The sequence below is a fragment of the Pygocentrus nattereri genome, chromosome 3 (genome assembly GCF_015220715.1).
Source record: "Pygocentrus nattereri isolate fPygNat1 chromosome 3, fPygNat1.pri, whole genome shotgun sequence".
In the NCBI taxonomy this organism is placed as follows: Eukaryota; Metazoa; Chordata; class Actinopteri; order Characiformes; family Serrasalmidae; genus Pygocentrus; species Pygocentrus nattereri.
Genome location: NC_051213.1, coordinates 14,669,357 through 14,682,447, shown reverse-complemented (window position 1 = coordinate 14,682,447; position 13,091 = coordinate 14,669,357). Strand labels below are relative to the sequence as shown.

General features: G+C 39.4%; 1 protein-coding gene across 2 annotated transcripts in view; it reads left to right on the top strand.

Annotated features, from left to right (window-relative positions):
- The window catches only part of lancl2 (LanC lantibiotic synthetase component C-like 2 (bacterial)), a 47,120-nt gene extending 34,452 nt beyond the window's left edge, over positions 1–12,668 (top strand). For both annotated transcript variants that reach the window (XM_017704184.2, XM_017704190.2), the window contains exons 7-9: positions 409–585; positions 6,505–6,577; positions 11,853–12,668. In XM_017704184.2, coding sequence (XP_017559673.1) covers positions 409–585; positions 6,505–6,577; positions 11,853–11,929 — 327 coding nt within the window. In that variant the 3' untranslated portion in view covers positions 11,930–12,668. The remainder of the gene's footprint in view (positions 1–408; positions 586–6,504; positions 6,578–11,852) is intronic.
- Positions 12,669–13,091: the final 423 nt, after the last annotated feature.

Genomic DNA, 13,091 nt, shown 5'->3' with positions numbered 1-13,091 from the left:
CATTCATATCGGCATCTCCATATGTGTATGTGAAAATCGTTGCCGTTGGCTCACAATTCCATTGTCAGTGTATATCCTTAGCAGAGTTCCTAATTTATAATGAGTGTAAAATGTACAGTTAAGCTTTTAGGCGTGGGGAAATAAACAATTATTTCTTTAAAAACAAAAAACATGCTTTTGAATCTAGTCTTCTTCAGTGTGCACAGCCCAAGTAAACAATGCATGTCACAAGATGTAGCATATCCACATGGTCTCAAGAGTTTTAAGTGATAGCCTGTTTATAAAGGCCATTAAAAGAGCGAATGTCTGTGTGGGTGTGAAATATAATTAAGTATTAAACTTGTAAATCAAAGAGTAGTGAGTTAAATATTTTTTCTCTGTTGGTGGCTGATGTTTGTGTGTTGTCAGGTGTTTAAGGATGAGAAGTACCTGAAGGACGCAGTGGAGTGTGGGGAGGTGATTTGGCAGAGAGGGTTACTGAGGAAGGGTTATGGAATCTGTCATGGCACATCTGGCAATGGCTACGCCTTCCTGTCCCTCTACAAACTCACCCAGGAGCAGAAATACCTGTACAGAGCCTGTAAGGTACGCAGCTGCACCAATACACACTCAGAGTGCTGTCTGTGTGTTGTGTGAAACGGGGGATTGTTTGAAATCAGTGTTTTCAATCTAAAATGATTGTAATATGCAATAAAATGATTGTAATATGCAAGAAAATGATTGTAATATGCTAGACCTGTGCAGTTTCACAGGTTTCATTAAAGTCAAAGTCATTTCAAGCTGTAAAATCTAGAATGAGAATAATTTTTGATGCTAAACAGTTACTTAAGATAAAAACAATATCCAGGATTCATCATATTTTGAAAGTCGAGATCCAATCTCAAGGGAGATATAACAAATATAATTGCAAATACATGTTTCTGTACATTTATCGCTTAATAAGTACTTGTTCCCAAAAACATCTTCTGCTAAAAGTACATTTTGCTGTCCAGTTTGTCATTTAAATCTTAATAGTATGAGCTATATATTTTGTACACATGCTATTATGCTGTGTATAAAAAGCAGAAATTAATATAACCAAATATTTCATGCTTCTTGTGTGCCTGTATTGTCTGGACCTTTACAATGCATCTTTTTGTTCCACCCACTGCTGGCATGGGGCATGTCTCTGTAGCCCCTCCCCTGCAGGATCTTGCAGCAGAGCACTTAGTACTGTGGTTCCATATTGACCTGCACTTGGCTCTTCAGCCACTCAGCATGCTGGCAGGAAAAGCTGCTGTAGGATCAGTCACGCCCTCCCCAGGCTCCAGCAATGTCACACAGCTTCACACTGCGCTGCTTTCCTTTTAGTGCTTTCAGCTAATGCCATTACTAAGTGCTGGCAGCAAGAATTTTCCACTGATTTTTGCTTCTACTACCGTACTGCTTTACCATAACTGCAGCATATTACTGCAGAATAGGTTCATTAATTTTAGCTTTTATCAGTTTATAAGTGTAGAGTGTTTGTTTGATCTTCAGTGAAGGCACTGTATACACAGTCATGACCTCGGTGTCATGAAATGCTAACTTTTTTTGGAGAAAGATTTTTAGTATTTATTTTTAGCGTAGGACAATATTTATCATGTTGCTAGTGTGCAGTTTTATTTTACCTACTAGTGTTTTTACCTACCTTTACCTTTCTGCATAACTCCAGTTGAACAAAATCATTCATAACATCAAAAGGTTAATTGTAGAGAAACTTAGTTTCTTTACAGTCGTGGTAATAGAACCCAGGGACCACAATGTCTACAATGCGAATTTGACCATTTTATTTCCTATCCAAAACCACCAGTGAACAATGTGTCTTCTGAGCTTTGTATGTATTGTTGATTATGGTAAAATAGTGATAAATCCTAAAAGAACGGTTTTCTTTGAAAACCACTCGCCTTGGAACACCATGCATATGCCTCTCTGCTCTGAATGGATTAAAAGAATACATTTTAGGCTTCTCAAAATTATTGAAAAACAGTGTCTCAGACAGTGTATTCATAACCATGTTCTCATAATAATTTGTATAGGCAGTAACTCTTCAGAGGCCTGACTACCACCACTACTGTAAATACTTCTGACATGGTCATTTTTTCTAGAATGGAGAATTTCACATAAAATGTTATTCAAAATTATGCAGAATTAAAAAGTGGAATTCCTCCTAATAATGTTTCAGATTTTCTTACGGTCTGTATAGCTGGATCAATTACACCTTCTAACATCACCTTCTTACAGTCCCTTTTCTTTTTCACATCAACCCACATAAAATCGTTATACAGTCAGGGCCAGGGCCAGCCTCCAGACTGACCCTCTGTCTCTGCCGAGGGACAACTACACACGCAGTGTTTTCATTTGAGACAAGTAGAGTGATTCTCTGTATTCACCACTGGTGTAGGGCTCTTTCCTATTAGATCTCTAATAATTACTGCAGCCTGGCCAAACTGCCAAGCAATGAAAGCATAATGGGCTCTGCTGTTCCTGCATCATTGCAGTAACCTTTTACAGCTGGAGTTATTTTGCACTGCAAATGTTATGCCAGACATAGCTCCCGTCTGAGCCACAACAGACTACAGAAGACACTCTGCTGCCTCAGTAACTCCAACTTTAGATGAAGAGCTCAAGTGAAAATGTTTTTTTACTTTGTCAAAACAATTCGATTGCACTCATTGATGCATTTATTTTTCATAGTGGCTGAGAGACCATGTAGATAGATATGAAATCATGAGTAACGCAAGATGGTAGTGCATAAGTGTCTAATCACATTTTTGCCCATTTAAAGCACAATTTATGTCCTGTAGATGCCTAATAATCCAACCTTTCTTCTGAAATCAAGGGTATTGATATAAAGTTTGCCCAGCTTTGCTGCAGTAACAGCCTGTACTCTTCAGGGAAGTCTTTACACTGGATATTGGAACATTTGTTTTGAGGATTTGATTGCATTCAGCTACAAGAGCTTTAGGGTGGCCAGGTACTTAATTAGGTCTGGATCCTAAAAGCCACTCCAACTCATCCCAAAGGTATTAGAAGATGCTACGTTACTCAAATTCCACTGCTTCCCAGCCCAGTGCTGGGCTTTAGCTGATGTATGTCATTGGGGACTGTGACCTTAGGCTCATGCACAGTTGCTCTGTTATATACTCAGTGTGGAGTTAAGCACCAGTGTCAGCAATGGGTGCACCTTAAAATAGCAGAATTCACTAATTAGAAGGGATCTCTGAATTCTTTTGGACACTGAGTTTTTTTTTACTTTACAATTTGAAAGACATGACTGTGTAAGGCTTGGAAAAAGGAAATCTAGTTTTACATTGTTTTGCCCCATAAACTTTGGCCAGTTGACATCACTCCTGCTCAAAAATGCACATAGCTTAATGCACTTTACCCCCAACAAGCCACAAACATGCCTTAACCTACTCAGAAATGTATATGCTGATTTTACTCCCATTTTACATTTTACTCCCAGATCTTACACTATATAGAAAAGGCAATATCAATGATTTTGCTCTGTTCTCTTATAGCAGAATACAACCTGCCATCATCTAAATTGAATATTTTACTTGCTTTGACTGTCTGTTGGCTTTGTGTAATGAACTGAGTGAAATTGACTATTTTACTGTTTAAACATAAAGTTTATGCTGATCTGTATGAAGTAATTTGTATGATTTATTTCACAGTAAAGAAAAACAGGTAAAGTAAGGGATTTTACACAGTTTGGAAGCTAGCTGTGAATGTAACCATGTTAGGGTCCCTAGAGCAGGGGTGTTGACATCTGGTCCGGGAGGTATGGAGGCCAGCGCAGTTCCGTGAATTGCCTGAACACCTGGTTCAACTCTTCAGTTAATAAGCAGATTTAGTAGATGTGCTTGAGCAGGTAAATTGCCAAACTGCGCTGGAGTCCAGTTCTCTAGGATCGTACTTCTAGACCCCTTGCCTAGAGGCTGAGACCTATGGTACATTCTAGTCTTATCATAAAATAAATATGTAGCCTGATATTAATGGTGGTTCAATGAAAGATCAAACGAACATGTCTTACCACAAAGGTAGCTAGAGGGGTGTGAGCACTGGACTCTGGAGTGATGAATCAAGCCTCACTGTATGGAAGTCTGATTGATGAATCTGTAAAGTTTGGTGGAGGAGGGCTATTTTTTAGTGTTTGAACTAGGCCCCTTAGTTCCAGTAAAGGGTAATGTTAATGCTGCAGCATACAAAGACATTTTAGACAGTTGTGTGGCAGAGGTTTTGGTAGGGCCCTTTCCTGTTCCAGCACGAGTATGTCCCTGTGCAGAAAGCAAGGTCTGTAAAAACATGGTTTGGTGAGTTTTAGAGGAACTCTAAAACAGTAGTCTGAACAGAGCCCTGACCTCAACCTCATTGAACACCTTTGGGATGTTTCGGAATGTTAATTGCGAGCCAGGCCATTTTATCCAACATCAGTTATTAGCAGCAAAGGCTGAGATGAATGGGATGGTTTTGGAATGGGATGTCCAGCAATACATACATGTGTGATAGTCAGGTGTACACCTACTTTTGGCCGTATCATGTGTATAGATTTCATGGCTTGTAGTGACCCATTCTGACCCCCCAATTGTATATAAAGGAATATATAAAAACAGATCCTATTCTAGAGTTTTATAAGTTTTCTGTTCCTCCATTCACCAAATAAAATCTTAGAAAAAAATAAAAAAACATGACAACACTAAAAACAATAGTAGAAATTTAAAAAAGTGCAGTTTTATGCGCATATGTGTAAGTATGTAGAGCAGCTGTTCATAAAGTGCATGTTGCAAGTAACAGATGTAAACAGCAGTGTTCTGTGCAGTAACAGATGTAAACAGTAGTGTTCTGTGCAGGAACAGACGTAAACAGTAGTGTTCTGTGCAGGAACAGACGTAAACAGTAGTGTTCTGTGCAGGAACAGACGTAAACAGTAGTGTTCTGTGCAGGAACAGACGTAAACAGTAGTGTTCTGTGCAGGAACAGACGTAAACAGTAGTGTTCTGTGCAGTAACAGACGTAAACAGTAGTGTTCTGTGCAGTAACAGACGTAAACAGCAGTGTTCTGTGCAGTAACAGACGTAAACAGTAGTGTTCTGTGCAGTAACAGACGTAAACAGTAGTGTTCTGTGCAGTAACAGACGTAAACAGTAGTGTTCTGTGCAGTAACAGATGTAAACAGTAGTGTTCTGTGCAGTAACAGACGTAAACAGTAGTGTTCTGTGCAGTAACAGACGTAAACAGTAGTGTTCTGTGCAGTAACAGACGTAAACAGTAGTGTTCTGTGCAGGAACAGACGTAAACAGTAGTGTTCTGTGCAGGAACAGACGTAAACAGTAGTGTTCTGTGCAGGAACAGACGTAAACAGTAGTGTTCTGTGCAGTAACAGACGTAAACAGTAGTGTTCTGTGCAGTAACAGACGTAAACAGTAGTGTTCTGTGCAGTAACAGACGTAAACAGTAGTGTTCTGTGCAGTAACAGACGTAAACAGTAGTGTTCTGTGCAGGAACAGACGTAAACAGTAGTGTTCTGTGTAAGTAACAGACGTAAACAGCAGTGTTCTGTGCAGTAACAGACGTAAACAGCAGTGTTCTGTGTAAGTAACAGACGTAAACAGCAGTGTTCTGTGTAAGTAACAGACGTAAACAGCAGTGTTCTGTGTAAGTAACAGACGTAAACAGCAGTGTTCTGTGTAAGTAACAGACGTAAACAGCAGTGTTCTGTGCAGTAACAGACGTAAACAGCAGTGTTCTGTGCAGGAACAGACGTAAACAGTAGTGTTCTGTGTAAGTAACAGACGTAAACAGTAGTGTTCTGTGTAAGTAACAGACGTAAACAGTAGTGTTCTGTGTAAGTAACAGACGTAAACAGCAGTGTTCTGTGTAAGTAACAGACATAAACAGCAGTGTTCTGTGTAAGTAACAGACGTAAACAGCAGTGTTCTGTGTAAGTAACAGACGTAAACAGCAGTGTTCTGTGTAAGTAACAGACGTAAACAGTAGTGTTCTGTGTAAGTAACAGATGTAAACAGTAGTGTTCTGTGCAGGAACAGATGTAAACAGTAGTGTTCTGTGCAGGAACAGATGTAAACAGTAGTGTTCTGTGCAGGAACAGACGTAAACAGTAGTGTTCTGTGTAAGTAACAGACGTAAACAGTAGTGTTCTGTGCAGGAACAGACGTAAACAGTAGTGGTCTGTGTAAGTAACAGACGTAAACAGCAGTGTTCTGTGTAAGTAACAGACGTAAACAGCAGTGTTCTGTGTAAGTAACAGACGTAAACAGTAGTGCTCTGTGTAAGTAACAGACGTAAACAGCAGTGTTCTGTGTAAGTAACAGACGTAAACAGTAGTGTTCTGTGTAAGTAACGGATGTAAACGGTAGTGTCCTGTGTTTTTTATATAGTATATATAGTAGTATACTACAGTTATACTATGTCTTTCATCTATTTATTGTTCTGAACACACTTCTTGTGTTTGTGTTGTAGTTTGCTGAGTGGTGTCTAGACTATGGAACACACGGCTGCCGTATTCCAGATCGACCATACTCCCTCTTTGAAGGTAAAGCTTGTGTTCGTGTCTGTTTCTCACATAAATCATTCTCAAATTATTGTCTGACCTTTTCTTTCCTTGCTAAAAAAGGATCATTACTGTTATAATTGTCAAAATTACTGAGGCTCTGCAAAACAAGACGGCTTAATGCTTTGATGGGTTCAACATAGGCTAGTTATAAAAAGGTAGTCAATGGACATTTTGCCAATGTTTTTGTATTTAAAGAACCATGACATCTTTTCTGTGTCACACGTGATATGACTCAGTAAATATGTGGAGGAAAATAAAAATATGAATATAATAAAAAATATTTCATATATGACATTTTGGTCATTATACATGCTGAAGATTGGAATTTTTTTCCTGAAAGTAAATCCTAGAAATGTCAATTTACACTTTCTTCCATGTTAAGGGCATGATGGTTAGCCATCATGTCAATTCCTGAATGAGTGACTACAGCATTAAAGTCAATGTAAATTGGAAATCATTTTTCCTTTCATTTTCCTTCTACAAGTGAAACATTGTATGTCTTAACTCTCTCAGCTTTTCACTTTGGTGGTGGGAGGGAAAGGATAAGCTTTATTTTATTCATTAATACTATTTTTACCCACATCACTAGAGCACAGTCACATAATAAAAACCCAGAACATGTTTTAGAGATGAGCAGAAGTTATATTTTGATGAAAGGTTACAAGGAAACAAGGATCTTTTAAATGATATGATGAATTGTGCCTAATTCAGTGACCTTGGACATGAACTAATAAAAGGTTAATTCTTATTTCAGGTTGACGTTAAAAGTGATGTCGCAAAATTTTCTACAATTAAATCATTAAGAAACTGATCGTTGGTACAGAAAGTCAGAGAGAAACTCTGAGCTCTGTTTTACCCCGCATGTAAACACGGTCACAAAAGTAGCTTTTTATCATTTTAAAAATATTGCTAAAGTTCGGCCTTTTCTATCAGAGTGATTTTGAAGGAACTGCACTGGCTGCCTGTATCATTCAGGTTAGATTTCAAGGTTCTGCTAGTAGTCTTTAAAGCTCAAAACAACCCTAAAGCACCTGTTTACATCACAAAGTGTTTGTCTGTTTATGTTCTTATGTAATCTAAGATCTGCAGATAGTGGCCTTCTACAGACACCCTCTGTAAAATACAGAAAACATGGAGAGACTCTTTCAGTTATTATGCTTCTAAACTGTGGAACTTAATTCCACCTTTTATTAGACAGTCAAGCTCTGCACTCACTTTTAAGAAGCATCTAAAAACGTATCTCTTTAAACTAGCAATAAAACTAAATGTCTTGTAGTGTTCATCTTGTAATCTTTTTCATTTTATTCTGATTCTAATTAAATACTAATGATGTCTTCTATAACTACATTTTATCACCTGTCTGTAAAGCACTTTGAGCAGCCACCAGCATGAAAAGTGCTACATAAATAAAATGATTATTATGTAGTCTTCTGCAGTGTAGCGTTGCACCTCCATGTGTGCTTGCGGCTATGATAAAGGAGTTGGCATCCGAAGCCATTCATCTGCTGCCTTACCTTATTGTTGCTATAGTAACATGCTTTCCTGCACAAGAGTCCGAGTAACAATAGCCTCTGATTGGTGGATACATTCATCTCACCAGATTCACACAGGCTAGTGGTAGACCTGAGCCTCAGTCTCAGCCTCATACATGCACGGAGAGCAGTCCCTTAGCACTCATTCACTGTCATCATCATGGTGTATGACACTATACATCTGCTATTTGAGGACCCAGTCTCTAGGGTTGCTAAATGTAATTTACAGTACTTGCTCAGACTTTTCGTACGGCATTACATCAGCACTGTTGTAGGACAGTACTTGTAGAATACAGTTTAGTTCAGTGGTTCCCAACCAATAATGAGAGGCTTAAAGCGATGTGTGAATATTTGTACATGTGCAGATGTGAATGTTAATACAAATGCTGGTCTGAGGAGCAGGAAACAAAGCTTACACAAACAGGAAACAAAGCTTAACAGTAATACAAGAAATTAGGAGAAATTTAAAATCATATAAGAAAATGACACAGATCCAAAGAGAAATACCAAGAGACATAGTTTTAAATAAACACCAAGTAAAAAAGAGATTCTTACTTAAATGTTTCTTAAAAATGTGTTCTGAGCTTGAATGTTTAATAAAAGGTAGGAAAAATTGAAACTGAAAAAGGTGGAACTTTTATATACAGAACATTACAGGATGATATTTGTGTAAGAAAAAAAACATCTGTACAGTTGTGCAAATAAGCATAGAGGAGTTATACTGTAATACAGTAAGGGAGGGATGTTAGTTTTAGTTTAAAATTAAATCGTCCACTCTGGTTAATGAGAGCTACTACTCTGGGGGGGGGAAGCAGTTGGCATGTCTGGTTGATGGCCCTGATTCTTCTACCAGAGGGAAATAGCTGGAAGAGGTGATGTCCAAGATGAGACGGGTTGGCTGTAATTTTGCCAACACGCTTCATTACCTTGCTGTTGTAGACGTTCTGAAGTGTTGGCAGATTATATCCAATGATCATCTCCACGGTCTTTTTTATGCATTGGAGTCTGGTTCATTCTTGTGAGGTGAAGGAACCAAACCAGATGGTTATGGATGACGTGAGGATGGACTCTTCAGGCTCTGTGGCAGGTTGAATTACATCAGCTGACCCAGGAAGAACATTCTCTGCTGTGCTCTCTTGGTGATGGAGACCATGTTCGTCTCCCCCTTCAGGTCTCTGGATGGGGTTGTGCCCAGAAACTTGAGTGACTCCACAGTTGAAACCACAAATCCACTGATGTTGAGGGGGGTTATTTGTGACTAATTGTCCACCACCATCTCTATGGTCTTGCATGTTCTGCAGCAGGCGATTGCTGCTGCACCAGGACAAAAGCTCCTTCCTTTCTGTAGGCAGACTTCTCAAACTTCAGGATCTTCAAAGCCTGTTCTTTGGAGACACAGTTGTTTATGTTGATGTAGAGAATGAAGAGAAGGTTTGAAAGCACACAACCTTGTGGTACTCTGGTACTGAGGGTCTGGGGGTCTGATGTGTGTTTCCCAAGCTGCACCTGCTGTCTTCTGTTTTTGAGGAAATCCATGATCTACCAGGAGATGGTATTGGGGACAACTGGGGCAGCTATGGCACTATAGTGCTGAATGCTGAGGTGAAGTCTACAAATAGAACTCTGGCGTAGGTTCCAGGACTGCTGAGATGCCTCATCAGGAAGTGCAAGGCCAAGTTAACTGCATCATCATCAAACCTATTAACTTTGTGCCAGAACTGCAGGATATCAAGCTGCGGATTTGTAATGGTTTTTAGGTGGGCTAGGACCAGGTGTTCAAAAACTTTGATGTCTCTAGAGGTCAGGTCTACTGATCTGTAGTCAATTAGTCCAATAATATTGAGTTTTCTTCAGGGTTGGAATGGTGTCTTAAGTTTTAAAGCATGTAGAAACAGAGCAAAGTTCTGATGGTTTATTGATGTTTTTGAAAATCTGTGCTTCTTGATCACAACAGTGCTGTAGGGTAGATAGGGAGACTAAAACTTCTCACCTTCTGTCTGCTGAAGAGCATGTTAAGATCCTGCTCATTGATGGTGAGATCAGCAGGGGTTAGAGGTTAGAGAGTTTGGGTGGGAAAAGAGGGCAGGGGACTAAGAGAGAATGGCCGAACTCTCTTGGAGGCCTTTCCAGAATGAAGGTGGTTTGTTAACAGCAATGTAGCTTTTCAGCGTTTCTGAGTGTTACTTTTTAATCTCTTTCTCCTGCCTGTATTTGGCTTTTTCCTCAGAAGCATAGTTTATCGTTGCTGTATTTTACCTGTGTTGTGGCCCTTGTCTAGTCCTCGCAGAACCCATATGATGACGATAAACATTTTTAATAGGGCTTTAGCAGTGATCCAACATGCTGTCTGCAGTTACTGCTTTTCCCTCATTATATTTGCACTTTTAAAGCCCTTCTGTGACCAAAATGAAAGTAGAAAACTGGGAGAGTAGAACACTTTTCAGATGATAAAAAGTGACTCTGGATGATGTGGAGGTGTGTATAATTTTAATAGTACCATTATGTCTTTACCCCAGTGTTGACACTGAAGCAGATTCCTCCTCCCTGGTTTTGCCGGTGTGGTTTTGCCTGTGCCCTCGTCCACTTGGACCGTTTGCCCTCAAAGGAATTCTCAATGCCATCTTTAGAGCTGTCTTCACTTGATCAAGTGGCTACATGGCACAACAACAAAAAGAAAGGCACTACACTAATTTTATTGACAAACAAAGCAATTTTGCAAAATTCACCAATTGTAGGTACATTTTGTACCTTCTTAAAAAAAAAATCTTATTGCAAGTTTGCATGGCTACCCAGTTACAGTTACGTCACTGACGCCAACCTTGCTGAGTGCGTATTGATTGAAAAAATGCTCCTTGCTTTCTCTTTCATGCACATGGTCATTTATGTAATGAAGGAGTGACTCATATCTGTGATTGAGTTCATGAGGGTATATTTTTTGTTAGAAGTACTAAAACAGGGTGCTAAATATACCTGCCCTGAATATTTTGGTGCAAAGCTACTGTTATGAGGACCAGCCTTACAACTGTTAGACCAGCCTTAGAGTTAATAAAAATCACCTGTACCCTAGTGAGAAATCACATTTAATATGATTTAATAATCGCATTTTTGTAAATACAAACAGTTACAAACGAGGGAGTATGCAGAGGGAAAAAAGTGTAGAAAGTGCTTGTACAAAGTACCTTCCCTCAAGATTTAAAAAACATTTATTTAATCAAATAAAAAAGACAATCACAGTATTGTATGTATTGTTCGTGTACTTGAGCTTAAGTTGACTAACATTTTTCATTGTCATTTCCAGCATGTCTAGTTTCCGTTACAACTATGTAAAATTTTAAACTGGAAACTCAGCATTATATAGACACTCTAAATTTGCATATGTTTGCTGAATTTCCTTTGGGATGGATAAACCATCCATCCATCCATCCAAACAAAATGCTCTACAGTGACTCACTAGGTCAAATGGGATTTTAACAGGTATGCCTTAAAGCTTGTCCAGCCTAGCAACAGTAGTTATAAAAGAGCTTATTGGTGGGCAGAGCATGGATATGTCAATTACCAAGCCTTTCTTGAGTTGAACTGGGTGTGTTCGAGCAGGGAAATGAGCAAGACAGTGCTGCTCCAGGATTGGGAACTTCTGTCTTAGTCCATAATGATGTGCTTCGTTTTCTTTCAAGCATGCTGGCTGAAACCTCTGCACCTCTCTCTCTCTCTCTTTCTTACAGGTATGGCTGGAGCGATACACTTTCTCTCAGACCTGGCTCAGCCTCAGGCTTCCAGCTTTCCTGCCTTTGAACTTTGACCTGGACCTCTGGAAGCACTGACTTTTACTCCCCTTTATTCAAAGAGTTCTGAGGCAGTGAAAGCCCCACTGTCCCAGAACACTCCGACGCAAAAAAATAAAAAAATCCCAACCTTCAGCCTATAACTTAAAACATGCCGCCTTGAGTTCTGTCTGTGTAGCGTTGACGTCTTAGCCCTTGCTGTGCTTTTTTTTTTTATATGTAAGTATGTAAGGATGTATACTTTTATTTTGTGTATATTTTGTGCAGAAAAGTTAACTGATTCCCATGTGTCATGCTTTTTTATCTGTGAAAAGGATGATATGAAAATGGATCTTTGCCTCTGCATGCTTGTGTTCCGATACTATAGCAGTGCCTCGATCGCCCTGTGTTTGTCTCTGTCCTTGCCGTTGGCGTGAAAGGGCTTTTCACGTGTTGGAGCCTCTGTCTTTGTTGTGTCTTTGCATGGGGGTGGCTGAAACATGACAGTGTACGCCTTCAGCTAAACTATTACCATGTGTAACAACATCAGTTAGGCACTCAGAGTGGTGTGGGTGTTGCTGTGAGTGCATATTGAAAGAGTGTTGGTGCGGTTGATGTCTGGACATGTCTTTATGGAAGACTGTGAGAAAGCTGAACTGCCCTTTTCCAGTAAATATTGCTCCCTCAGGCAGACAATGTTGTTATGAATGTGGTAATAAACCGGGCTTCTTGGAGCTGCATCTTATTCGCCTGGAATTAAAATCCAACTCCTGAAAATCTGTTAAAGTCAACATGAATCAGAAATCGCAATGCATTTTCCTCTTGTACTGTGACGTATTTCAGGGTGAAACATGGTATCCGGGAGGGTCTCTGAGCTGGCTGAGTGTTTTCACTCTGAAAGATGGGGGTGGAAGTGGGAAGACGTTTCAGAAAGATTAGGGCAAGTGACCCTGAACTAACAAGGTAAAAAAGGCCAGTTCAGGTTCATTTGAATAGATTTTTTAAAAAAATACAATAATTCTTGCTGGATTGCATGAGAGTCCTTTAGGGTGTTCTACAGGCTTTGAATACTCATTTGGCATTTCTGAACAAGATTCAAATACCCCCTTCCAAAATGACCCTTAAAATAATAAGTTCAAAATATTTCCTATAGTTAAATGTGTTAATATTCAGGCTACGGTCAGCTGCTTGCTTGCTGTG